Consider the following 27,700-nt stretch of genomic DNA (forward strand, 5'->3'; position numbering starts at 1 on the left):
TTCACACATTTTTTTTAAAAAATTACCTGCCTCACCTCCACTTCAAGCCAGCTACCCATCCAAATGTTTCCTTCTATTAAAACTACACTAGTTCCTGGAGGCTGAAAGCTTGGCTTCATCTTTGTACAATTATGTACTAAAAGGATGCTACTATTGGAAGTTGGTATTATAGCCATTCCTGCTTAAAATACTTACAAAAAAGAAATGAGGCCCAGAATGGAGCATGACTAGCTGTGCACCACTCCTGGCTTTAATGACTGAGCAAGGCCTGGAACAGGTTTTCTGGATCTCGTTCAGTTTTTCAGCAGCCCCCCCTACCCCCCACCATTCACCTGTCCCCCATCACAGCAGCCCCTTACATTAGCATCTCCACACTGGTCACCACCATGGCTGCCATGACCATCTTTCCTGTTATTGCCATTAGGCCTGCAAGAAAGGCTATTGGAAAAATAAAATTAAATTAAATTAATATAAAATTTAAAAACATAAAAATAAAGAAGAAAAAGAAAGGCTATTGGAGGCCATGGCTTACATTGCTTTCAGTGTGCTATCTCCAGGTTCAAATTCTGGCTCTGCAGTCACTAGCTGTGAGGCCTTGAGCATGTTTTCTAACCATATTCTGCTGTAGCATCTTCATCTGAAAAGTTCTTACCTCCCAGGACTTAAATAGAATGAGGCATAGAAAGCCCTTAGTGCAAAACTGAGCACAAAATAAAAGCCTAAGAAGGGTGAGTTATTGTGAGCTGTACAACAGTTCTCAGCCCCTTTCAGAGAAGTTACCGTGGGTGCCTAGTGAACAAATCCTGATTGCCTTGGTCTGGCCATTAGGGCCTTGAGGCAACCAGGTCTATTAAATGTATGGAAATTTTTATTGCTCTCTGCTTCCTGACCTTCCTGTCAAGACGGCTCTCTATGCACCCTAATATCATGCTCATTCCCAATCCCCACCCCTGTGTTTGGTTTTTACTCCTCCTACTTGAAATGCCCAGCTTCCTTCTCTCTGTCTAAACCCTAGCACATCTTCAAAGCCCCAGTGAAGGATTATTATTTCACCAGAACTTCCCAGGTAAAACCTAGCTCCGCTGATATTTTCTTCTTTCCAAAACTACAGTATTTACATGTGGAACCAATTGGTCACTCCCTTATGGAGAGGCCTGGGAGCATTTAGTTAATAGTATGGGTTCTAAATCAGACCACCAGGTCTCTCTCAGCCTCAGTCTCCTCATTTATAAAATGGGGTTAAGCATATGGCTGTTAGAGGACTGGACACACAAACACTTGGTAAAAACAATTATTAATATATGGTACTATTATTACATATTGCTGTTAACTTCTCCCTCTTGGTTTTATGTCCCTTGTTTTCTTCCTTCAGGTTATTCTGTCCATGTGTATTATCCAGTGGCTTAAATCATAGCTTATATTAAGGAGCCAGGTTCTGACAATTTGATGTCAACGTCCTTAAAGATTTCATAATAATAATTTTTTATAAAAGGACAGATTTACCCAAAATATCAACTCTTCATCTCAGAGCCTATGGATGGTACAGCATATAGGTAACATGGTTATTAGCCAAAGGCTTCAAAGAGGAAGAAGACTAGGGAAAAAAATTCCTGAAAAATTAGAATTATCTGGTTTTTTTCTACCAAAGTTAATATTGGAGCTGTGAAAGCTGTTCTGGGGTTTGAACCAACAAATCTAAAAGCACCGAGGCTTAATGGAACATTCCACTCATGTATTCCTGAGGTACTGGTGTGTGCACAGCCACTGTAACACTTTATTTCCTAGTCTGTTCAAGGGGGTCCAGCACTCATCAGAAGCCAAGTTAGGTCTGAGCAGTACCAACAGCAAGTTCTAGACCAGGCAGGGGTGCATCGAGCTAAAGCACAGACAAGGGCAGTTCCCAGTGGTGCACACTCTGTCATAAGGCAGTGATCACTGTGATTTTTCTTTTCGTTCTTTGGGGAATCAGTCATGTTTATAAAAAATAGCAACATAGAGAGTTCCCTTCATGGCTCAGTGGTTAACGAACCACTAGGAGCCATGAGGATGCAGGTTCAATCCTTGGCTTCCCTCGCTGTGTTGGGGATCCAATGGGGCCATGAGCAGTGGTGGAGGTTACAGACACAGCTTGGATTCTGCGTTGTTGTGGCTGTGGCATAGGCCAGCAGTTGTAGCTCTGATTCATCCCCTAGCCTGGGAACTTCCATATGCTGTGGGTGCAGCCCTAAAAAGAAAAAAACAAAAAAAAATAGCAACACATTTTATAATGGGTGGGGAGGAGTTGACCTTTTCCCAGCAATACTTCCTAAAATCAGATAAGATATCATGCAGATAAAGAAGGCCACCTTACCTCTATTTTTTCCCATATGGCTTCATAGTTGTCTTGGTGTTGAATATCTTGCATCAGTTTCTGAATTAAAGCAGACTTGGTAGCAGAATGGCTCTCTTTTTTTTCAGAGGATGATGCTCTCTCTGACTTCTCGTCAGTGTATCTCTTCATGCCAGAGAGAGGCAGACCCAATTCCTCGTCAGAAAGAAGGTCGCTCAGGGGGCCAGATTCAATGCTCTCCCCGAGCGAAGAGGCTATGTCACTGGATGAGCTTGGAGACACCCTGCCTAGCCTCATGTGCTTCTTCTTGACATGATACGTTGGATAGATTTCAGAATCTGAATTCATTTCAGACAGTTCCCAGTCATCAATATTCTGAAGGGTTTCTCCTCTGGGCTTCTGAGGCAGAAGTTTTGTTAGGTTTTCCAGCTTCAAGGCTAATACTTCTGTCTGCTTAAGGTGAGAGGGCAGTGCCAGGTACTCATCAGAGCCATACCAGGCCTCCACAACCTGACCATTCCTGGTGACGTGACTTGGGGAGGAGGAGAGGCTTTTTTTGCCTTTGTGTTCTGAGAGGAAGGGTTCCGGAGACGTGATGTTGTCGGAGCCAACAGAGGATTCACTGCTTTGAGTAAAGGGTGGGGAACTGGATGTTTCGGACCGGACCGGCACCTTGGCATTCCAGCTACTCTGGTTACACGGCTCAAGTGAGGATGTGGAAGCAGAATCTGTTTCTGGCCCCTCCGTGGCCTTGGAAGGACAAGAAGGAATTCCATTCAGCACTACTGAGCTCCTCATGTTTTTGGCTTGCTTGCCTGAATTGGGTTCCCGTTTAGGAGTTTGGCATGGAGGCACCTCTTTGGGGGTCTTGTGCGGCTTTTTAAGTGGAGGTTTCTCTTTATGGCAGTTGTTAAGCCTCCCCAGGCTGGAGGAGATCTCCTTAATGTAACTTTTGACTGTGTTTTCAAGGTTCTCAACCCCCATCTTATGCAAACACTCATAGGACTGGCTGGCAGCAGAAGGGCTGTTGGGGTAAGGAGACTGTAAGACCAGGCAAAGCTTGGATCTGTCAGGAGGGTCCACCAGGGAAGGGGTGCTTCTGCTCATCTCAGGCTTGAGATCAACCATCTGCTTCTTTACACTAGTGCCTTTAAGATTATTCTTTAAAGTCTCCTCTTTAAGGAAGAGCCCTCTTTTTGGCAATGTGGGCTGTGTGGGAGAGTCCTCGTTATAATTAAAGCAATCTCTGATGGATCTCTTGGGGGTTGCATTTTCACAAGGAAGAGGCTGTTGATTCTTTGCCCCAAGTTGGGAGGAGGAAACAGAATCTTGCTTCACAGTCTCCACAGAGGGTGGAGCACCCTTTTTCAGAGCTTCCCCTGAAGATGACAGCTCCTGCATCAAGCCTGACTGCTCCTCGACTGCGGATGCATTGTTTTCCTCACATCCACCTCTGTCATCTGCTGAAAGAGATACTTGAGATGCCTCCTCACCAACTGCTTCGCTGCAGTTGGAAGGGATGGGGTCAGTAGACACCGTCAGTAACCCAACACTTCGGATAAGCTCAGGGAACTCCTTTTCCATCTCACTGTAGCTCCAAGAGTCAAAAGGTTTGGTTTTGACCTGGCTGGAGGTCATATCACCCAAGCCACTGAGCAAATCCTCACTTGGACTATAGTCAGACAGTTCGAAAGCAGTAATACCACAATCCAGAGACAAGTAATTTTGAGAGCATTTGATAGTTAACTGTCCTGAGTCATCCACTTCCGTTAGAGCATCAAGCCGGCCCTGAAACGGACAACAGAAATGGTTTCAATAAATGCAACATTATACTCGACTGCTTGTTCCACATCAAATCTCAACAGAGGCCCCAAGAAAGGTCAAAAATGCATCAGTTTCAAATGCTTCTGGTCTGAGATACAGAAAGGCATATTAAATCATCATACTGCCTTATACAGTACCCTGTTCTTAAATATTTAAGGATTTTTATTTAATCTGGAGAATAGAGCTCTGATAGAAAGGGTCAAGGCTAAGCCAAAAATCACCATTCTTCCCTTAACTTTCCATTTTAAAATATTGTTCATTTAGCCAGCCTTTCTTCAGCCATAAGATTTCTGAGAAAATCATGTAAGAGAAGAATCTCCAAGGATGTCTCTTTTGTTTACTGCTATCACTCCATCACCCACACAGTGGCTAGCTCACAGTAGATAATCAATAAATACTTTAAAGGATAATAGTTTACTATAGTAACTCTGTTGTGCTAAATATATATTCACAAATCACAGAAAGGTGATCTACTGAATCTGCACACATAACAGAAACAGTTCAAGACCAGCTTCCATTTGTCCCCACCCATTTGAAGGTCACTCCTCACTCCACATGCATTCTCCCCCTACCCTCCCACCCCCTCCCACTCCCATTTGAGTACATGAGGTACCAAGTGCCCACCTTCCTTGTTATTCATAATTCAAGGAAGGCTGATCTGAAATTCCCCTATGCTAAAAAATGGTATTGTAAGTAAGAGTTTTTAATTGTTTTAATCTTTATGTAATTAAAGCTCTTGTCTCACTACTAATGCAGTTTCTGGTATCCTGATAAATAGGGAGAGTTTTTTATTGATGATTTATTTGGGACAGAAGGGCCCCTGGAATCCTATTATGCCCACGAGGCTGAAGTTCAGTTGGTCTAATCCAGCTCCTCAGGATGTGATGAGAGAAAACTGAAAAGTGATGGGTGGTCATATCCCTGGACCTCCATTCTCCTGGAGGAGGAACCAGGCAAACAGGACCCTGTGTCCTTTCGACAAGATTATCCCATGATCTGGCCTCTCCAGGATCTTATGTTAAGTTTTTTGGTTCATTCATTTGTTTTTTTGGGGGGGGATGTTCTCTCCTTTCAACCTTTACCTTCTTGTCTTTATCTCCTACTCCCTTCACTCTTATTTCACAACACCAGATAAATAATATTGATGAAAAGACTCATTTTACTTTCCTAAGCCTCAGTGCTCTCATCTTATATGCAGATGGTTGATCACTACTGTTACTCTTTCATGTAATCCTCACAACAATTTTCTTCTGGGATCTGTGTTATTGTCCCTGTTTTAGAGAAGGGGAGCCTGAGCCAAAAGAAGGTGCATAACTAGCACAGCCTCGTGACTAAAGCTGAGCTAAGCCTTAAATGAAGGCTGTCTGACCCAGTCCATATTCTGACCTCTGTGCCATAATTTTCTCTGATTCACTGGATGTTATTTTAAACAGGCATACCCCCTCCTCTAGTTTGTCCTCCAGACTGCCATCAGGGAAACCTTTACAAACTGCAAATCTGATGCTATCACTTCTCTGCTTAGAGTCCTTTGTTAGCTTCCTGCTGCTAAGTTAAAATCCAAACGCTTCAAGGACAGATATGAAGAGGCCTCTCTTAAGCCACTCTCCCCTCCCTAGCTGCACCCAGCCACAGTGTCCTCCTTTCAGTCCTTGAATATATTGTGTTCCTCCTACCTCAGAGCCTTTGCACACGCTATTTTCCCTCCTAGTACAGCTTCCTACTTGCAACACCCTTAACTAGTTGACATTTAGTCATCCCTTAGACCTCAGATCAAGCTTTACTTCCCCAAGATACCGCATCCATTCACTTAAGTCGGAGCTTTTCTTATAAGCTCTCAAAAAACGATCTCTTTTTCCTTTAAACATTTATCTCAATCTATAAGTAAATACTATTATGATTATTTGATTTTTTTCTCCCACTGGTTTGTAAGCAGCACAAGAGTATAAATCCCATAGAAAATGGATTACTCACCATCATACCTGCAATACTTAGCAAAGTGACCTGCATAGAGTAAGCCTTCAACTTAGATCTGTTGAATGAATGAATGAATGAATACGTTTTGGAACGTATCTCTATGCTTTCAGGAAATTTCTTCCTCTGATTATGTAGTTTTAGCTGGCTCCAGTGATTAAAAGCCCAAACCTCAGAGTCAAATTCTAGTTCTAGTGCTAATTACTGATGTTACCATGAGCCAGTGGCCTGATGTCAGTAAACCTCATTTCCTTCACCTGTAAAAATGAAATGAGAAGCCACATCGCAGGGCTGTTGTGAGGCTTAAAGGTGATCAAATATGTTAAGATGCAAGTCCAGCACATGGATATGTTTACTCTTATTATTTGCTTTTTTGTTTTTTTGTTTTTTTTACTAATCAAATATATCAAGGGGGAACATTCCGTCAAAATGAGAAGTGTTCCTATGCTAATTTCACTGCACAAAATGAGAAACGAATATTAACTGTCAATTGCAACAAAAATTATCTAACTGTAATTGTGTGGCTATTAGGCTTCATACCTGTACCAGACTCTTTAAAGAACAAAATCAGAAGCCCAAAACACTAAGGAATGAGCCAAACAAAAGTCACATCTATGCAATTCTTAAAAAAGTAATAGTAGAAATTCCAATTTAAAAATAGGTTGTATTTCTTAAAAATTGTTTTATTTGGTTGTTCAGTGCTCAAAACTTAACTCCTTTAAAAATAGTATTATAAACAATGGTTTAAGTTTCAAATTTGAATTATATTTTATTTTTATCGTAAAAGTACAGCACTACAGCTACTTAAGTGAAGTTAAAGAGGCATTAAGTAAAAGTGTTTCTATGATGAGTAAAAGAAAAAAAAGAAATGTGAGAGTTCAGGTAAAAATTAGAACCATGAAAATGTCAACCTCCTGCTTCTGGACAGACAAGGAATACCATAACCCTGGGAAAGTATTTGATCATTTGGGGGGATACAGAACCTTAAGACCAGGGATACTGTCTTGTTTAAAAAGAACAGGTACTCAGTAAATGAGGTTAGATAAACATATGGCATGAGGCATCTCAGATATAGGGTATGGCTGTCTTTTCCCAAGTATCTCCCTGAAGATCCCGTCCCTAGCCAGTCCTCTGTTTGGAAAATAAAACATCCTACTCAAAAACACTTAATGTTCCCAAAGGAACTTCCTCCCATCCTCTTCCCAATCAGGCTAACTACTACTTTGTGCGGCTGACTGTCACTAAGGCATAACTAGTTTTAATTCATATTGCATTTTATTGTGGGGAAAAAAAAACCCTCACTGAAAAACAAAATGAAACAAAAAATAGCACATAGAATAATTCATTTCATATCCTAAAAACAAGTGACAAGCATCTACCCATATATTTTTCTAATGCAGTTGGTTATTATTTAAGAGCATTCTTCAAAATATTTTTCTAGATTTCACCAAGCAGAGGGAATTATTTTTTTTCATTTTACAGCCACGCCTGTGGCATATGGAAGTTCAGGTGAGGCAGGCTTATGCCACAGCCACAGCTATACTGGATGGGAACCCCATCTGTGACCCGCTCGGAAGTCTGCAGCAATGCCAGATTCTTAACCCATTGAGCAAGGCCAAGGATCGAACCTGTATCCTCATGGATACTAGTCAGGTTCTTAACCCTCTGAGCCACAATAGGCACTCTGGAAATTTTTGAAAAGAAAGTTCTCTGAAGTTTTTCAGAGCAGATTAATAATGAACTTCATTTCTTAATACTGAATACTTAGTAATACTAATATTTTTATTCCCATGGCTTACTTATGGAACACCTTCCCTGATAGTTTTTTAATGTGTATAAATAATAAAGTCTCGGGTAGATATGGAGGTGGAGAAAGAGTGTATGCTGTTTTTAACTGGGCTTCTTATTACAGAAACACCACATTTTATTGTGTAGTGCCATTAGCTATGCCATGGATGTCTAGCAATGTCCAAACTCACATGCAATGCCCAAAGTCAAATATATCTCCATTTAATATGCTATGAAGCAGCTTCTCAGACAAAGGTTATGTTTAATGGAGATGGTCATTTTTTTCACTTTACCGGTGGCTTTGATCTTGTCTCAGACATTAAGGAAAGCCTTTTTTTCTTCCCTCATTTTAAATAAGAAATTTTGCTTTGTTCCTCACCTATAAATAAGTTAACTGAAGTTCTAGTTCCAAATGCCTCCTTAGATCCTTCTTTTTTTAACACTGAGTTTTGTCAGTAACTGAACATGAGATTTGATACTCATAATTTAGAGATTTGAAGATCTCCCTATTAAAATGCCCCCAAGGTTTATATTTGTGTCCATTGCCACCTCAGGGTCAATTCTATGCCCTGATTTAATGATCTTAGAAGAGTTGGAAATAGAATTTCACTGTTTTAATTATGGTTACAGGAAAACATTTTGTATGTCCCTCTCTCCCCTTCTTCCCCCAATTTCACTACATGGTGTTTGTTATGCTTCAGTTGCTAATGTATAAATAAATTCATGGACCCCTTACAAGACGCTACAGCCCCTGAGAGTCCTCAGACCACGGGATCTAGATGCTTGCTCGGATTCCTTTTAGCTCACCATGCTGGGATTCTATGATTGTGACTGCATTCTAGAGAGCAGCCATGGACTAGGAACAAACAATGACAGGGAAATGAGAAAAGGGCAAAGCTTAGTTTCTGACAGGCAAAGGGAAAATACACAAACTTTTGGTATTTTTTATTTATACTATAGTAATAATTCTTGAGAATTTCCATTTTCCATTTCTAGGCTGAAATTATGAGTCAAATACTCTCCATGATTAATCTCAGTCCACCAACCTTCAGTGATATCTCCCTCTTCTATACCTAAACCAGTAATTATCTGCATGACTGACTTCAACTCATCAGACTTTTTTTTTGTCTTTTTGTCTTTTTGCCATTTCTCGGGCCGCTCTTGCGGCATATGGAGGTTCCCAGGCTAGGGGTCGAATCGGAGCTGTAGCCACCAGTCTACGCCAAGAGCTACAGCAACGCGGGATCCGAGCCGCGTCTGCAACCCACACCACAGCTCATGGCAACACTGGATCCTTCACCCACTGAACAAGGGCAGGGATGGAATCTGCAACCTCATGGTTCCTAGTCGGATTCATTAACCACTGAGACATGATGGGAACTCCTTCATCAGACTTTCTATACGGCGAAACAAACTAGGTGCTGTGGGAGATACAGGGATGATCATAATGTAGTGCCCATACTCATGCAGTTCAAATCTAGCACACACGTTGGTGTAATAAATTGCCCTGTGATAAGTGCTAGTGGAAGATCACACAAAGTGCTCCAGTGTAAGTGCTCTGGAAGGACCAGTGTGTTCCCACAGAGGGAGCATCATTTAGATTAAGTGCTTAACACACCACCTAGCATATCATAAGTTAATCAGTGTTTGCTATTGTGTTAATACAATCAACAGTTATCACTACCTGTGTGACTATTAACCTCAGTCCTCTCATCTGTAGGCTGGATATAATAATATTATCTATAAAGTAAGAATAACAGCACTTGCCTTGCCCATCTCCCAGAACTGTTTGAGGATCTAACACAATTATGAAGATGATTCCTAACATTTAATAACATGGGTTAATCATCTTTGAATGCCTAGTGACTTAGAAAGAGTAAGGAATCAACAAATATTTAGAAGAGGTAGAAAGGAAAGAAGGAAGGAAGGAGTGAAGGAAGGAAATTATTATTATTATTATTATAAAAGAGATCAGTTAAGAGCTGGTTTGTTTTGTTTTATTTAATTATTTCTAGATTTATGTCCTTTAGCATTCACTTAACCTCTTTTAAATTCAATTTTCCCATCTGTAAAATGGAATTATTGCTTTTAAATTGAAGTACAGCTGATTTACAATTTTGTTTTAGTTTCAGGTATACAGCAAAGTAATTCAGTTATATATATATATTTTTTCAGATTCTTTTATAGGTTATTACAGGTTGGAGTATAGTTCTTTGTGCTAAACAGTCCTTGTTGTTTAATTATTTTATATACAATAGTGTGTATCTGCTAATCCCAAACTCCTAGTTTACCCCTCCTTTCTGCTCTTTCCCCTGTAGTAACCCTAAGTTTGTTTTCTATGTTTGTATGTTTCTATTTTGTAAATAACTTCATTTCTTAGCTTACACATATAAGTGATATCATATAATATTTGTCTTTCTCTGTCTGACTTAGGTCACTAGGTACAATATTCTCTAGGTCCATCCACGTTGCTGCAAATGGTATTATTTCATTCTTTTTTATGGCTGCGTAATATTAAAACAGAACTATTTTCAATACCTATTACCTTCCTTACCAAATTAAACAATAAATATAAATTGCTTACTATAGTATCTGAAATATAGAAAATTTCAGTAAAACACATTTTTTTATACAATGTTGAGCTTTGCCCTAAAGTAATTTTTTAATTTGTTTGGTTGGTTTTGTTTTAGAAAGGCATTTGCCAATTTATTTACAAGATACAGTCTGCTCCATATTTAAATGGAGCATATTTTAAAGGACTAAAACTCATTTTTTTTTTTTGCAAGACACAAAAAAAGAGAACTTGCCAATTTCTTTTTTTTTTTTGTCTTTTTGCCTTTTCTTGGGCTGCTCCAACGGCATATGGAGTTTCCCAGGCTAGGGGTCCAATTGGAGCTGTGGCTGCCAGCCTACGCCAGAGCCACAGCAACGCAGGATCCGAGCCACGTCTGCGACCTACACCACAGCTCACGGCAACACCAGATCGTTAACCCATTGAGCAAGGGCAGGGACTGAATCCGCAACGTCATGGTTCCTAGTCGGATTCGTTAATCACAACGCCATGATGGGAACTCCGAACTTGCCACTTTCTTGACTTTCAAATTTATTCTTTTTAAACATTTTTCATTTTATCTTTATTTAGCATATAGTTGATTTACAGTATTGTGGCAATTTCTGCTATACAGCATAGTGACCCAATCATACATATATATATATATTCTTCTTCTCGTACTATCTTCCATCACATTCTATTTCAAGAGACTGGATATAATTCCCTATGCTATACAGTAGGACTTCATTTCTTATCCATTCTAAATGTAATAGTTTGCATCTACCAACTCCAAACTCCCCATCCATCCCACTCCCTCCCCCCTCTCTCCTTGGCAACCACAAGTCTGTTCTATCAAATTTATTCTTTAATGGGCTCTGCAACTCAACTGACTTCCAAAAAGAGAAAAATGAATTCACCTTCACTGGAAAGACATCTACTATTTTAGTTTATCGGCATGTTTTATACCATATCACTCTTCATTCTACAAATTTTTCATAGCCGAATTTATTCCGATAACCTGAGAATTTTATCTTAATTCCTTTCCTTTTTTTCCACAGTTCCAGTGTGCTGGCAGAAACAAATAAAACTAACAAATAGGATCAGGAACCCATAGCTTCAGGAAAATGGTAGTGGAGACAGGGCTGAGAATCCACTGTTTCTTTGTTCCTCATACAACATATTCTTACATTTCTACAACAAGACTATAGACTGACTTCCAATATGAATATGCACTAAATTGCTTCTAACTGAATTTGTACATAATTGTTGAACTCACGTTGTGAGAACCATAAGGGTACTATTTAACATAAACTCACAACAGAGCTGTGAAAACATTGGCCAGTAACAATCAGTCTCAGTGGCTTGTCATCTTTCTTGGGCTACTACTTCATTAATAATACAAGTTCAAATAAATTGTGATGAACATATTCCATGAAACAATAACAATAAAGCACTTTTATATCCCTAGCTCTAATCTGAGTTGGTGATCAGTAAATGTTTATTGAATGAACAAATAAATATGTAAAGTGAAGTGGTTTGACTCAATGATTTCTCTCTCTCTCTCTCTTTTTTTTTTTTTTTTTGTCTTTTCTGGGTCCGCGCCCACGGCATATGGAGGTTCCCAGGCTAGCGGTCTAATCGGAGCTGTAGCCGCCAGCCTGCCCCACAGCAACACCAGATCTGAGCCTCGTCTGTGACCTACACCACAGCCTAAAGCAATGCTGGATCCTTAACCCATTGTGTGAGGCCAGGAATAGAACCTGCAACCTCATGGTTTCTAGTCGGATTCGTTTCCACTGTGCCACGATGGGAACTCCTGACTCAAAGATTTCTAATGCCCCCTCTAGTGGTAGAAAGTGGGCAGATCTGATGACTGATCAATACCATATGCTGGACAGAACCAGAACACACGGGGAGGAACAAAAAAAGAATGCATAGGTTGGAGATGCCAGGTAGACATCTAAAGTAAGACCTCTTCAGAGTTTAGACAAAACTTCCCATCCTCTGATCCCCACCCCATCAGCAAACACCTCATAAACACCAGATTTAGGGCAGAGTTGACTAGTTTAAGATTTTTTTGTAGTTTCTATAACCACAAGAGTTCCAGTTAAGGACTCTCTGGGGATCCCACTTGGGAGGGATGGCATCTAGGGACCATCACACACACCTATGTATTCATCCTATGATTTTAAAAAGGACTTCACCAAAGTCTGTATCACCATCTTCATTGCCACAATATCAGGGAAAGTCAAATGGAAACAAAGACAGTGAGTTAAAGTTAGACATGAGCCTAATAGATTTTCATTCTCATAAACTTCCAGGGCCTGTAGGGAATTTGCCACAGCAAGAGCATCATTATTATGAAAATAATAATCAACAAGTATAAATCATTTATGAGAAGAAGCCCAGATTTGTTTTGTGTTGCTGATAATGTTAACCACAGAAACATTAATAAATTAATGAGTTATACAACACTCTTTATAAGGCCTTTAAATCTTATATATTTATATAAATGCCTTATAAACTTGTATAATATGTACTTTCCACAAAGTCAACAGTAGAGCACTAAACTGGGTGTCAAGAGCCATGGGACTATACACATATACACACACTCTATGTATCTATATATGGTATCTATCCTATTTATCTATCTATCCAGCTATACACACACACACACAGCCCTTAATTAGCTAATGCAATGTGCCTCTCTCTTTCTCATCATCACACACATCAGTTTTATTTGGGAATAGGTGAGTTCACTTGGATTTACGTTTACAGTGTGCTTTCTTAAGCTATGCATCAGTAACAACAACAAACTCATCAAAATATGCATAATATGAGTTTAAAAAACTAAATATATTGGTTGTGAATTTTAGAGTCCATTTGACTCACTACAACCAGAATGATTTTCTAACGCATAAATCTAATCATGTCATTTCCCTAACAAATGCTTCTGTTATCCTCAAAATAAAGTCCAGTTCTCTTAATATGACTCTTTAGTATGGCTTTTCATCTTCATGATCTGACCTCAGCTTACCTATTAGTTCAAATCCTGCTTCCTGGTCCCTTGAACATTTTGCTCCAGTTCTATCTGTAACTCTCTGAGCCTGTCATTCTCTCTTACCTCTGGGTCTTTGATCATGCCATTCCTTCTGTCTGGAACAGCTTCTACCTCCATTCTTTAGTCTAGTCCTGCTTCTGCTTCAGGTATCAGGTTACGCTTCTGGAAAGGCTTCCCTGTCTGAATGAAGTGTCCTTCTCTGTCCTCCAGTGGCATCATGTAGGCCACGGAATCTGCATGTGGACCATGCCTATCACAGTCTGGTCTGAAGGTCCGATCACTTGTCTCCATCTCCCACTAGTCTCAGCTCTTTGAAGGCAAAGACCATGTTTTGATCACTATAATATTCTTAGCACTTAGCACCTAGCCCGTGGTAAGTACTCAATAAATATTTACCAAATATTTATTCCTGAACAAGGAACAGGAAGTCAAGTTAGCACCAAGAGCTACAGCTGGTGTCTGTGCAAACTACCAGGTGTGCGTTAACTCTGGTCTAAAGCTTCATCCAATTTAGATATGTCTTAACCTCTGATCATTATACCTAGATTCAACGACCAGCTTAGGACCTGCTTATTTACCTACAAAGAATTCTTATCCCTCATCTCTGAACTGAAAACATTTTCTTTTTTACTTTTTTAATTTATTTTTTTTGTCTGGTCTTTTTAGGGCTGCACTCACGGCGTATGGAGGTTCCTAAGCTAGGGGTTGAATCAGAGCTGTAGCTGCTGGCCTACACCACAGCTCATGGCAATACCAGATCCTTAACCCACTGAGCAAGGCCAGGGATTGAACCCACAACCTCATGATTCCTAGTGGGATTTGTTTCCACTGCATCACTACAGGAACTCCTGAAAATATTCTCAAATAGTCACACCTGACATTGCGTTATTTGACTTCAAAGAAAATACTCACCACCTGCTATATAGCACAGAGAACTCTACTCAATATTCTGTGATAATCTACATGGGGAAAGAATCTGAGAGAATGGACGTGTGTACATGTATAACAAAATCACTTTGTTGTATAGCAGAAATAATCACAACCTTGTAAATCAACTATACTTCAATAAAACTTTTTAAAAATGCGGGGGGGAAGAAAAAAAGAAAATACCTACCTCCTTTGTCTCTTCGGAGAAAGCCTGCAGAATGTCCGTCTGCCTGGTGTAGTTGCCATTGGCGTCCTGCAGACCTTGCAGAATGCGCTCCCGCAGAACCAGCACTGAGACTCGGAGCTGGTGCCAGAGGAGCTGCACTGCGTGGATGTCCACAATCACGTTGACGGAGTAGGACAGCAGCTTCAGGGAGAACTCCGTTTCAAGGAGAGCATGGATTTGTTCAACATGATCAGAAATATCTTCACATATGTCCTGCAATAAAGAAAAGCAAATATATGATGACTCTTTTGCCTTATCCTCGGGAGGATATGGTAAAAAGGTCACTCCTTTACCTGACACCAATTATCAGGGCCAACAGGTCAGGTGAGCACATGCTGGCCTTTGTTCAGTTCAGATACACAGTCACAGGCCATATTCCTGGGCACCAGGCCTTTGGCACAGGCATAAGTTGATCTTTGTCTAAGCCGCAAAAATCTTACAATTCTTTTCAGACACCCCAGTTGAAGCTCAGTCAACATGAGAGGTTACCTCACAAACTCACTCTCCGTTCTCTTTCCTACTGTTAGTTTGGGATTCAGGTAAGGGAGCCAACAGCTCGCCTCTTTGTTACTGGTGAGCTCCACCAAACATTTAATATTTCAGGATAGAAGCATCATCCAGAAACCTACATGAAGAAAAATGGGCAAAAACGTGTGCTTCCTGGGAACTCTGAGCCAGTCTCAGTGAGTCATGGGATCGTCAGTGTAAGAGACAATTGGCACATTTCCCTCAGGGACACAATTTATCATTTAAATTTGTAACGCAAGGAGAGGATGTTACTATCGTCAACATATATGCCCCAAATACAGGAGCACCCAGATACATACAACAAATATTAACAGACATAAAGGGAGATATTGATGAGAATACAATCATAGTAGGAGACCTTAATACCCCCCTCACATCAATGGACAGATCCTCTAGACAGAAAACCAATAAAGCAACAGAGATCCTAAAGGAAACAATAGAAAAGTTAGACTTAATTGATATCTTCAGAACACTACATCCAAAAAAAGCAGAATACACATTCTTCTCAAATGCTCATGGAACATTCTCAAGAATCGACCACATATTGGGACACAAAGCGAATCTCAATAAATTTAGGAGCATAGAAATTATCTCAAGTATCTTCTCTGACCACAATGCCATGAAATTAGAAATCAACCATGGGAAAAGGAAAGAGAAAAAACCTACTGCATGGAGACTAAACAACATGCTACTAAAAAACCAATGGGTCAAGGAGGAAATCAAGAAGGAAATTAAAAACTACCTTGAAACAAATGATAATGAAGACACAACTTCTCAAAATCTATGGGATGCTGCGAAAGCAGTGCTCAGAGGGAAATTTATAGCAATACAGGCCTTTCTCAAAAAAGAAGAAAGATCCCAAATGGACAACTTAACCCTCCACCTAAAGTGAATTAGAAAAAGAAGAACAAAAAAGGCCTAAAGTCAGCAGAAGGAAGGAAATTATAAAGATCAAAGAAGAAATCAATAAAATAGAGACTCAAAAAACAATAGAGAAAATTAATAAAACCAAGAGCTGGTTCTTTGAAAAGGTGAACAAAATTGACAAACCCCTGGCCAGACTCACTAAAAAGAGGAGAGAAAGAACCCAAATAACCAAAATTATAAATGAAAAAGGAGAAATCACAACGGATACAGCAGAAATACAAAAAACCATAAGAGAATACTATGAACAACTATATGGCAACAAATTTGACAATCTGGAAGAAGTGGACAATTTTCTAGAATCTTACAGCCTGCCAAAACTGAATCAAGTAGAAACAGACCAACTGAACAGACCAATCACTAGAAATGAAATTGAAGAGGTCATAAAATCACTCCCTACAAATAAAAGTCCAGGACCAGATGGCTTCACAGGTGAATTTTATCAAACATATAAAGAGGAATTGGTGCCCATCCTCCTTAAACTCTTTCAAAAGGTTGAAGAAGAAGGAATACTCCCAAAGACATTCTAGGATGCCACCATCACCCTCATTCCAAAACCAGACAGAGATACCACCAAAAAAGAAAACTATCGCCCAATATCATTGATGAATATAGATGCAAAAATTCTCAACAAAATCTTAGCCAACCGAATCCAACAACATATCAAAAAATTATACACCATGACCAGGTTGGGTTCATCCCAGGTTCACAAGGATGGTTCAACATACGCAAATCAATCAGCATCATACACCACATTAACAAAAAAAAAGTCAAAAATCATATGATCATCTCAATAGACGCAGAAAAAGCATTTGACAAAGTCCAACATCCATTCATGATCAAGACCCTCGCCAAAGTGGGTATAGAGGGAACATTCCTGAATATAATCAAAGCCATTTATGATAAACCCACAGCAAATATAATACTCAATGGGGAAAAACTGAAAGCCTTCTCACTCAAATCTGGAACAAGACAGGGATGCCCACTCTCACCACTGCTCTTCAACATAGTTTTGGAAGTCCTAGCCACAGCAATTAGACAAACAAAAGAAATCAAAGGCATCCATATAGGAAGACAAGAGATAAAACTGTCACTGTATGCAGATGACATGATACTATACATAGAAAACCCTAAGGACTCAACCCAAAAACTACTCGAACTGATTCATAAATTCAGCAAAGTAGCAGGATATAAGATGAACATTCAGAAGTCAGTCGCATTTCTGTATACCAGCAATGAAATATTAGAAAAGGAATACGAAAATACAATACCTTTTAAAATTGCACCTCACAAAATCAAATACCTCAGAATACACCTGACCAAGGAGGTAAAGGACCTATATGCCAAGAACTATAAAACTTTAATCAAAGAAATCAAAGAAGATGTAAAGAAATGGAAAGATATTCCATGTTCCTGGATTGGGAAAATCAATATTGTAAAAATGGCCATCCTACCCAAAGCAATCTACAGATTCAATGCAATCCCTATCAAATTACCCATGATATTTTTCACAGAACTAGAACAATCCAAACATTTATATGGAACCACAAAAGACCCAGAATTGCCAAAGCAATCCTGAGAAACAAAAACCAAGCAGGAGGCAGAACTCTCCCAGACTTCAAGAAATACTACAAAGCCACAGTCATCAAAACAGTGTGGTACTGGTATCAAAACAGACAGACAGACCAATGGAACAGAATAGAGAATCCGGAAATAAACCCTGACACCTATGGTCAATTCATCTTTGACAAGCGAGGCAAGAACATCAAATGGGAAAAAGAAAGTCTATTCAGCAAGCATTGCTGGGAAACCTGGACAGCTGCATGCAAAGCAATGAAACTAGAACACACCCTTACACCATGCACAAAAATAAACTCAAAATGGCTGAAAGACTTAAATATACGACAGGACACCATCAAACTCCTAGAAGAAAACATAGGCAAAACACTCTCGGACATCAACATCATGAATATTTTCTCAGGTCAGTCTCCCAAAGCAATCGAAATTAGAGCAACAATAAACCCATGGGACCTCATCAAACTGAAAAGCTTTTGCACAGCAAAGGAAACCCAAAAGAAAACAAAAAGACAACATACAGAATGGGAGAAAATAGTTTCAAATGATGCAACCGACAAGGGCTTAATCTCTAGAATATATAAACAACTTATACAACCCAGCAGCAAAAAAGCCAATCAATCAATGGAAAAATGGGCAAAAGACCTGAATAGACATTTCTCCAAGGAAGATATACAGATGGCCAACAAACACATGAAAAAATGCTCAACATCGCTGGTTATAAGAGAAATGCAAATCAAAACTACCATGAGATATCACCTCACACCAGTCAGAATGGCCATCATTAATAAATCCACAAATAACAAGTGCTGGAGGGGCTGTGGAGAAAAGGGAACCCTCCTACACTGTTGGTGGGAATGTAAACTGGTACAGCCACTATGGAGAACAGTTTGGAGATACCTTAGAAATCTATACATAGAACTTCCATATGACCCCGCAATCCCACTCTTGGGCATCTATCCGGACAAAACTCTACTTAAAAGAGACACGTGCACCCGCATGTTCATTGCAGCACTATTCACAATAGCCAAGACATGGAAACAACCCAAATGTCCATCGACAGAGGATTGGATTCGGAAGATGTGGTATATAGACACAATGGAATACTATTCAGCCATAAAAAAGAATGACATAATGCCATTTGCAGCAACATGGATGGAGCTAGAGAATCCCATACTGAGTGAAATGAGCCAGAAAGACAAAGACAAATACCATATGATATCACTTATAACTGGAATCTAATATCCAGCACAAATGAACATCTCCTCAGAAAAGAAAATCGTGGACTTGGAGAAGAGACTTGTGGCTGCCTGATGGGAGGGGGAGGGGGAGGGAGTGGGAGGGATCAGGAGCTTGGGCTTATCAGACACAACTTAGAATAGATTTACAAGGAGATCCTGCTGAATAGCATTGAGAACTTTGTCTAGATACTCATGTTGCAACAGAAGAAAGGGTGGGGGAAAAATGTAATTGTAATGTATACATGTAGGGATAACCTGACCCCCTTGCTGTACAGTGGGAAAATAAAAAAAATAAATAAATAAATAAAAAATAAATTTGTAACGGATATCCACACTTTGTAAGCAACATTACTCTTAAGAAGGAAATCCAGAGAACACCCAAGGTGAACAAGAACAAAACAGAGCTTTGTTTTTTTTTAAGACCCAGACATTTAAAATAAAAACATTATTATATCAGGGAGTTCCCATCATGGCTCAGTGGTAATGAACCCAACTAGTATATGTGAGGATATAGGTTCAACCCCTGGCCTAAGTGGGTTAAGGATGTTGCCACATGCCAAGGTGTTGCCATGAGCTGTGGTATAGGTCACAGACGCTGCTCAGATCCCACACTGCTGTGGCTGTGGTGTAGGCCGGCAGTTGCAGCTCCGATTCAACCCGTAGCCTGGGAACTTCCATATGCCATGGCTGCAGCCCTAGAAAGACAAAAGAACAAAGAAAAAAGAAAAAAAATTGCTATATCAAAGTTTTGACCTCCTCCACACATACTATTAGGTAGGCAGCTTTAATCGATACATCACTTGTCATTACGAGTTCCCACATTTCCACTGCGCTGTCAGAGGCCAGGAACGTAAAATGGGTAGTATCACTGGTAATATTTACTTCAGCACTTTGAGTCCATTAAGGCTCAAAATGATGTCAGCGTCAGATAAAACTTCAGTTACTCATTTTTAGTTATGTGTCAGTGATTTCTTTCAAATGGGGATTTTATGTATGATTTTTGTTAAAACTAAAATTTTAAAGATAGTATTTGAGTTCTGAGCCCTATTATGACTATGAAAAAGTCATTCCAGGAGCTCCTGTCGTGGCTCAGTGGTTAACAAATCTGACTAGGAACCATGAGGTCGTGGGATCAATCCCTGGCCTTGCTCAGTGGGTTAAGGATCTGGCATTGCCATGAGCTGTGGTGTAGGTCGCAGACGTGGCTCAGAGCTGGCATTGCTGTAGCTGTGGCATAGGCTGGCGGCTACAGCTCCAGTTAGACCCCTTGTGTAGGAATCTCCATATGCCGCGGGAGCGGCCCTAGAAAAGGCAAAAAGACAAAAAAAAAAAAAGTCACTCCAAACTGGAAATATAATCTTCTGATTTTATTTAATTCAATTACTTATTTTCAAAGAAAAACCAAAACGTAACCCTTATTTAAAATTATGTGGAGTTCCCATTTTGGCTCAGTGGTAACAAACCCAACTAGTATCCACGAGGACACGGATTCAATCCCTGGCCTGCAGAGTAGGTTAAGGATCCAACGTTGCTGTGAGCTATGGTGTAGGCTACAGACGTGGCTTGGGTCTGGTGTTACTGTGGCTGTGGCCAGAAGCTGCAGTTCAGATTTGACTTCTAACCTGGGAACTTCCATATGCAGTGAGTGCAGTCCTAAAAAGAGAAAAAAAAATTTTAAATAAAAGTATGTAATAATAGGCAAAAAACAAAAAACCCATGCTGGATAACAATAGAAAGTCCTGCTGAATTCTGAACAAAAATTATTGTACAATTCCAATAAATGCTCCAATTTTACTTCGTGAAATCCAAGAACTAACAACACCTTTTTTTTTTAGTAGGTGCCAACTGTCTGCTAATAATTGGTGGCAGTGACCAACTGTTGATAAATTGTTGATAATAACTTGAAACAGATTAAAAGTTTAAATAGACTTTGGAGTTCTGATTGAGTAAAGGTCTTACAAAAAAAAAAATATGGCCCATGAGCATATGCAATCCAAAACTGACTTGGGCAAAAATTATATTATTCTACTAACCAGTACATGAAAACCAATTGCAACAAATAATAGCAAATCTCTAACTTTCATCAGATAACTTTCCAGGTAGCCTGGAGTTTTGGATATCTGATGCTCATTTGGACATGTACTCCACTTACTCCCCACACCTCGTATTCCTGATACCTCAACCACCACCCCAAAGCAAATGCTCTGCATCCTTCACCCTGCTAAGATGCTCTTTTCTCTGTAGCACTGTATTGCCTTGGGAAACTTCCTTCCTCCCACTGCTGACCTCTTCCAAATTCAAGGTACTCTCCTGGCTCATATCCCCAGTCTGCTGAAAAATTATGCCTTAACTTCTTCACAAAATGTTACCTCTACATCCTGGTATTACCCAAACTTGACTGCCCAAGGCTCCTGCTTCCCAGAGGAGGCTGCCCACTCTCCCAGGCTTCACCTGAGAGACGGAGAGGGGTCAGGGAGGGAGAGGGAGCTGTTAGGGGAAGGGCAGGCCTCAGGGCTTCTTCGCCACTTTCTGATCATTACACTTTCGCCCTGTACTAACACCTTTCTGAGTAGGTGCCGACTGTCTGCTAAACCTTCCTGTCTTCCTCCCTCGTTGTTGTCAGCTACATTCTTCTCTTTCACTCCTCTGCACTGAAGAATGCCTCTGGCTCATGGTTTTCCTCTCTATATTGAGCATACCATTATCTTAGGTAATTTCAATAGTCACACTGAGGAACCAACCAACACCCTAGCCTCGGATTTCCTTTATTCACAATGCCTAAGACCTTCAGGCCCATTCTACCGGGATGAGTCTACCACAACTCCATTCTGGATCTTGCCATCATTCCACCCGTGGAACAGGAAAGTCTCTTATGCCACCAACCCCTCTGACTTTTTCACTCCCATTCTCCCACTACAGGTGCTCTTCCACCTCATCCAGGCCACCATCCCCTCCACCCCTTTTTCTCTACACCTCCTGCCTCCTTGCACAACATCTACAGTGATCACCTCAACCACTCTCTCAGCAGCATTTCCAACTTTTCACACTCTTGACTTCTTAACTTGGATTTGTGAGTGTCTGTCTCCTAGGCCCCACCATGACCCTACAGATGCAGAATACCTGACATACCTAGGAGAGAAAAAGGTGCGTGTGCATAACCCTTATGCTACCTGCTCAGAATAGCTAAACAGGCATTTCTCAATCATTCCACTCCCACTTGCCAATACAAAAGTTTCAGCCTTGGTACCATGAAAACCATGCCAAAGCACAGGCCATCCACTCTTTTCACACACAATTTGGCTCCTTCGTAATGGATTCAGGAATTTAGTCAGAGCCAGGTCCTGGGTCAAGATGCCAGGAAACTATTCAGGGGAAACTATGTATAAGGGGCACTAAAGCATCCGTGGTGCCAGTTAACTTAGGTTTCCATACCCTCCTCTTCAGTAACTATGAAATGTACATGGCCCTGTTTCCACAGAAGCAGATGGGCCTTGAGGAGAAAGAAACACCTTCCCCACAAATGCTGACCTCACCCTGCTGAGTATTTTGGCAGTGCACACATGCAGACTCTGCTGAAATTCTGTAACTAAATAATGCATAGCACTGTGTGATTCTCTGGGTCTCTTAATTTACTTAATTTTTTTATGCCCTCTGCTCTGCCATCATTTGTCTGGCTTGACGAAATTACATGCACACACAAAACTGTAGAATAAGAACTACAGATATATGTGTAAGTTGCACTTACATGTGTGAGAGTATGTATACTCCCTTCCCTCTAAATGTGGCCTCTGCTTTGAATATCTGATGAGATGTTTGTTTAGAAAAAGGTAATTGTTTCTGAATCTATACCTACTTGTTAATAATAGAAAATTGTGCTTTGCCCTGTCCCTCTACATGAATGTCAAACAAATATTTCAAAAAACATTCAGTTTTAAGCTTCTTAGGCTCTTACCTATTGCCAGTTTGTTAGACATTATACAAAAGAAGCTGAAGATTATGGACATTTGTTTATTTTAATGTAGTCAGGCAGTTTCGGGTATTAGAAACTTTAAAATATGATCTGTTGAATGGCTTCCTTCCCGCAGGGATTATTGGGAATTAAAAGGCACTGAGAGATCTGACCTGTTGAAGACCCTGTGCGGACTAGATAAACAATGAAGTAGCAGCCTGGGCTCAGGGTTGGACTGGAGCCTGACCTATGCATATAAGGAATCACTGGCATTTCAGCCTCTGCTGGACATGTGATCTGAGCAGATAGCAACTGGAAACTAGACTCAACTCACATGGCTGAACTGCTCAGTGTACATCAAACTTTTGAGCACCGCAGTGCTACTTGGTGGGAACAAAGTAATTTCAGAAGAAATTCAGTTTTTTAGGAATATGAAAAGAAACAATCCTTTGGGGACTGGACGTATGTAATATATATCTGAAGAACCTATAAGCAAAAATATCTTCCCGTCTATTTACTAAAAGTATGACTAGAAGATAAAATCTTTCATTCCACTATCAGAGATTTAAAACAATTAACATGGCCATGACTCGTTACATTGATACAGTGACTAAAATACATAGTGAAGTGTAATTGCCCCCAAATGTCAATGCTTAATTTCAGATTCTTTCCTATTTTGATAGAGGGTATTAGTAAGCAGAAAACTTAACTACAGAAAGTTAAGAAAGGGATAAGGATGTTAAAAGACTTTATGAGTGACACCCATGTCACTTTCTAGCATCAATGAAAAAGATGGTTAGGTCCACTAGCCCATCTTCTATAGACCAAATTATTCTAGGAAAGTCAGTGTTCATAGGCTTAGCCTGAAATTATCCCACTTTTCCTGTTCACACCTAATTCTGACCATTATTCCCATCAGCTCTAGCCCTCCTCCCTAATGCTGTCTCTGCTAGACCTTTCTTCTCTGACCATCAGACCTCCTGATTCCCAAGTCTGCCTCACCTGGAACAATGTGACCATCAACAGGTCTACCAGTCCAGACTTCTCACACTCTTAAGACTCTAGATTCAGTTTATTGCCCTTAAAGGCAGCTACCACACCTTGTAAACAAGTCCAAGAACAGAGAGCTGGAGGATTCTGAGAATGTGGAAATGAAGGAAAGGCAGACTCAGGGAGATCCAGAGAGAGACAGCCAAGGATATCAAGACAAACTGTTAACCTTCAGAAGTTTGCCTGGAGTTGGCCCCATTACCTTGTTCTGTTATGGACAAATGAAAGCTAAAACATCTAACTTACTATGGATATTATTATTTAGCAACAGGTGGCTGTTTCATAAAACAAATTAAGATTATATCATCATTGTCAGAAGGTAGCTTCATTCCCAGAGGGTTTATTTCAGTATGTGAATGTTCTCCTCAGCTAGAGGGCTGGTTCCTCAGAACTACTTTGTGTAATGAGTGGCTATCATTAAGTTAGGAATTCAAGAATTTTGATTATATGGATCTTACTTTAATAAACCGATAATGAACAAAAACTTAATTTTAGTAGATAAAACTGTTTATTTTTCAATATCATCAGTTGGTACCAACTGCTTTAGTGACTTAAAATCTCCCATAAGGAGTTCCCGCCGTGGTTAACGAATCCGACTAGGAACCATGAGGTTGAGAGTTCGGTCCCTGCCCTTGCTCAGTGGGTTAAAGATCCAGCGTTGCCATGAGCTGTGGTGTAGGTTGCAGACGCGGCTCGGATCCCATGTTGCTGTGGCTCTGACGTAGGCTGGCTCCGATTAGACCCCTAGCCTGGAAACCTCCATATGCCGCGGAAGAGGCCCAAGAAATAGCAAAAAAAAAAAAAAAAAAAAAAAAAACTCCCATAATTCCACATGAATTTCATGCATCCCCTTATATCTTTTCCTTTGAGAAAAGATGTTTATCACCAAGCTCATTTACATAACTAAATCAACAGACATCTCAAAGAAGAACAAACTTTTAATTTTAAACTGAGGATAGTTTTAAAATATCCTCAAAGGGAGTTCCCATCGTGGCGCAGTGGTTAACGAATCCGACTAGGAACCATGGGGTGGCGGGTTCGGTCCCTGCCCTTGCTCAGTGGGTTAACGATCCGGCGTTGCAGTGAGCTGTGGTGTAGGTTGCAGACGCGGCTCGGATCCCGCGTTGCTGTGGCTCTGGCGTAGGCCGGTGGCTACAGCTCCGATTCAACCCCTAGCCTGGGAACCTCCATATGCCGCGGGAGCGGCCCAAGAAATAGCAACAACAACAACAAAAAAGACAAAAGACAAAAATAAAAGAAAAAATCCTCAAAGCAATAACATTGTTTATAGATACTCAAATTGATTCTAGCACAACAAATAATTATTAAGGATAGAAGAATATTATTTTTAGAAATTAATTACTTCTGTCTTTTTTTTTTTCTTCCAGTGAATATATACAGCACCTAAGAGATACTAATTCATGTGCTGGGGGTCAAAAAGGTGAATAATGCCAGAGATTGGTCCCCTGGAGTTCCTTGTCTGGTAGGAGGGGGCATGTAATCAGAAATTATGGTCAGGAAAATGAGTGTTCACAAAGGTTACACAGATGAGAAGGAAATGCCTGTAGGGGAAAGAGGAAAGAAGCATAAAAGCTTTTCTAAGTAAGTAAAGTGTGGGTTCTGAAGGAGACAACCAGGAGGATGAGGCAGAGAAGAATATTCTAGCAAGTATCAGGTGTCAATGTTGTCTCCCTAACTGTGGGCCTGGGCTGGCACCAATTTCTTAGGTACGTCATGTTACACACAGTCCATAAAGAAAAAAGTTTGACTTCATCAAAATTTAAAACTTTTGCTCTGTGAAGGATATTTTTTAAGAAAAGGAAAAGATAAGCTACAGACAAGGAAACATTTGCAAATCACTTATCCAAAAAAGGATTTATATCCAAAACATATAAAGAATCTGCAAAACTCAACAGCAAGAAGACAATCAACTCAATTCTAAAATGGGCAAAAGACTGGAACAAAGACATACTTCAGTGGGCATAATGATGGTAAATAAGCACATGAAAAAATGTTCAGCCTCATTAGCCATTACAGAAATGCAAATTAAAATCACAATAAGCGGAATAAAAATGGTGGAAGAGTAAGACATGCCACTCATCTTCTCCCACAAACACATTAAAAAAAAAAACAACCCATCTACATGTAGAACAATTCGCACAGAACACCTACTAAACACCGTCAGAAGACCTTAAACCTCCAAAAAGGGCAAGAAACCCTCCACATAACTGGGTAGAACAAAGGGGAAGAAAAGAGAGTGAGAGAAAAAAAGAGGAATTAGGATGGGACCAGCACTCTTGAGAGGGAGCTATGAAAGAGGAAAGGAATCCAAAGCCTGGGAGGCCACCTAACTGACTGGGAGATCAGCCAGGATGGAGGGGGAACCTCAGAGCCTCAGAGAAAAGGACAGCAGCTAGACTGAGGAGGGCGGAGCAGAAAGAGAGCCCCAAAGATCATCAGTACCACTTTGCCTGGACACCACAGCCTGAGACATTTGGTTGGGGGCTGGGCACCAAGACTCAGGCTCTGGAGGTCACTTCTGGGGAAAGGACTAGGGTTGGAGGTGTGGAAATAGTCTGAGAGACAGGTGAGGGAATGCAGGAGGAAGTCTGGTCCTGGAGGAGAAGCAAGGCACCACTGTTGGGAAGGGCAAGAGGATGAGGGGAGGGACTGCCATAGGAATATCTTTCTCTGTGCATGCACAGTTTCTCAGGAGGCTGGTCACCTCTTGTGTGGGATATGAGCAGCAGGAGCAAATTGCTGCAGCTACCTCAGGCTCTACAGGTGGGCACAGCCTGTCACCACTAGGGGTCTGTGAACAGGCACCACCTGCAGCCCCAGTCACTTCAGGGGTTACCACAGAGGAGGGTACTACAACCGAATACCACTCATTGTTGCTTCACTCCCCTGGGAATGCACATGCCCTGCTGTTGCCACTGCCAAAGGCTCTGGGTCACTGCCTATCCCTCCCTGAAGGTCACTGCCACATTCCAGGGTCCCAAAACCAGGAGCAGCCTGCACTACCTCCCCACAGGTCCTAGCCACTGTCAAGGGCTCAGCAACCAGGCACTGACTACAGGCCTTGCCCATTGCCTCCATCTCCCTGGAAGCACATGCAAGCCATATACTAGCATAACCACTATCAAGGGGATAATAGCCTGTATGCACCTAGGGAAGAGACAGCAAGCATCCAAACCGAAAGCAGTCCTCCTGCCACCCCCCCCCCCCCCGAGAAATAGTAAGCCCTCATAAACTACCCAGAGGCCCTCTTGCATATAAATAGCCCTCCAAGACTATAGTAATTGTTTTCAGTAAACTCATAGAATAAAAAAAATATAAGCAAAATGAAGAAGCTCATGAACCATTCCCAGTTAAAAGAACAGGAGAATTCCCCTGAAGGATCAACAATGAAACAGACCTCTGCAGTCTAACAGATACTGATTCAAAAAGGAGACAGTGAAAATTCTGAAGGAATTAAGAGCAGATATGAACAGTAAATGCAGATTGCTTTAAAAAGGAACCAGAATATATAAGGAGGAGCCAAGAAAAATTTAAAAATTCATTTACCAAGACACAGATGAGTTAAAGCACTAAAGAGCAGAATGAATAATGCAGAGGAATGAATAAGTGACTTAAAAGATAGAATGATGGAAATCACCCAGTTGGGACAGCAGACAGAAAACCAAATGAAAAAAAAAAAAAATGAAAGCAGTATAAGAGATCATGGGATAATATAAAGTGGGAAAATCTGTGTAT

At 40.6% G+C, this 27,700-nt stretch overlaps 1 protein-coding gene across 1 annotated transcript in view; it reads right to left on the minus strand.

Moving 5' to 3' along the window:
* Nucleotides 1-27,700, minus strand: part of AKAP6 (A-kinase anchoring protein 6) — a 461,269-nt gene that overhangs the window by 253,056 nt on the left and 180,513 nt on the right. Inside the window, exons 3-4 of the mRNA XM_047795625.1 lie at nucleotides 14,639-14,890; nucleotides 2,351-4,117 (exon numbers count right to left, since the gene is read on the minus strand). Coding sequence (XP_047651581.1) covers nucleotides 2,351-4,117; nucleotides 14,639-14,890 — 2,019 coding nt within the window. The remainder of the gene's footprint in view (nucleotides 1-2,350; nucleotides 4,118-14,638; nucleotides 14,891-27,700) is intronic.

Source organism: Phacochoerus africanus, chromosome 9 (genome assembly GCF_016906955.1).
Source record: "Phacochoerus africanus isolate WHEZ1 chromosome 9, ROS_Pafr_v1, whole genome shotgun sequence".
NCBI classification, from domain to species: Eukaryota; Metazoa; Chordata; class Mammalia; order Artiodactyla; family Suidae; genus Phacochoerus; species Phacochoerus africanus.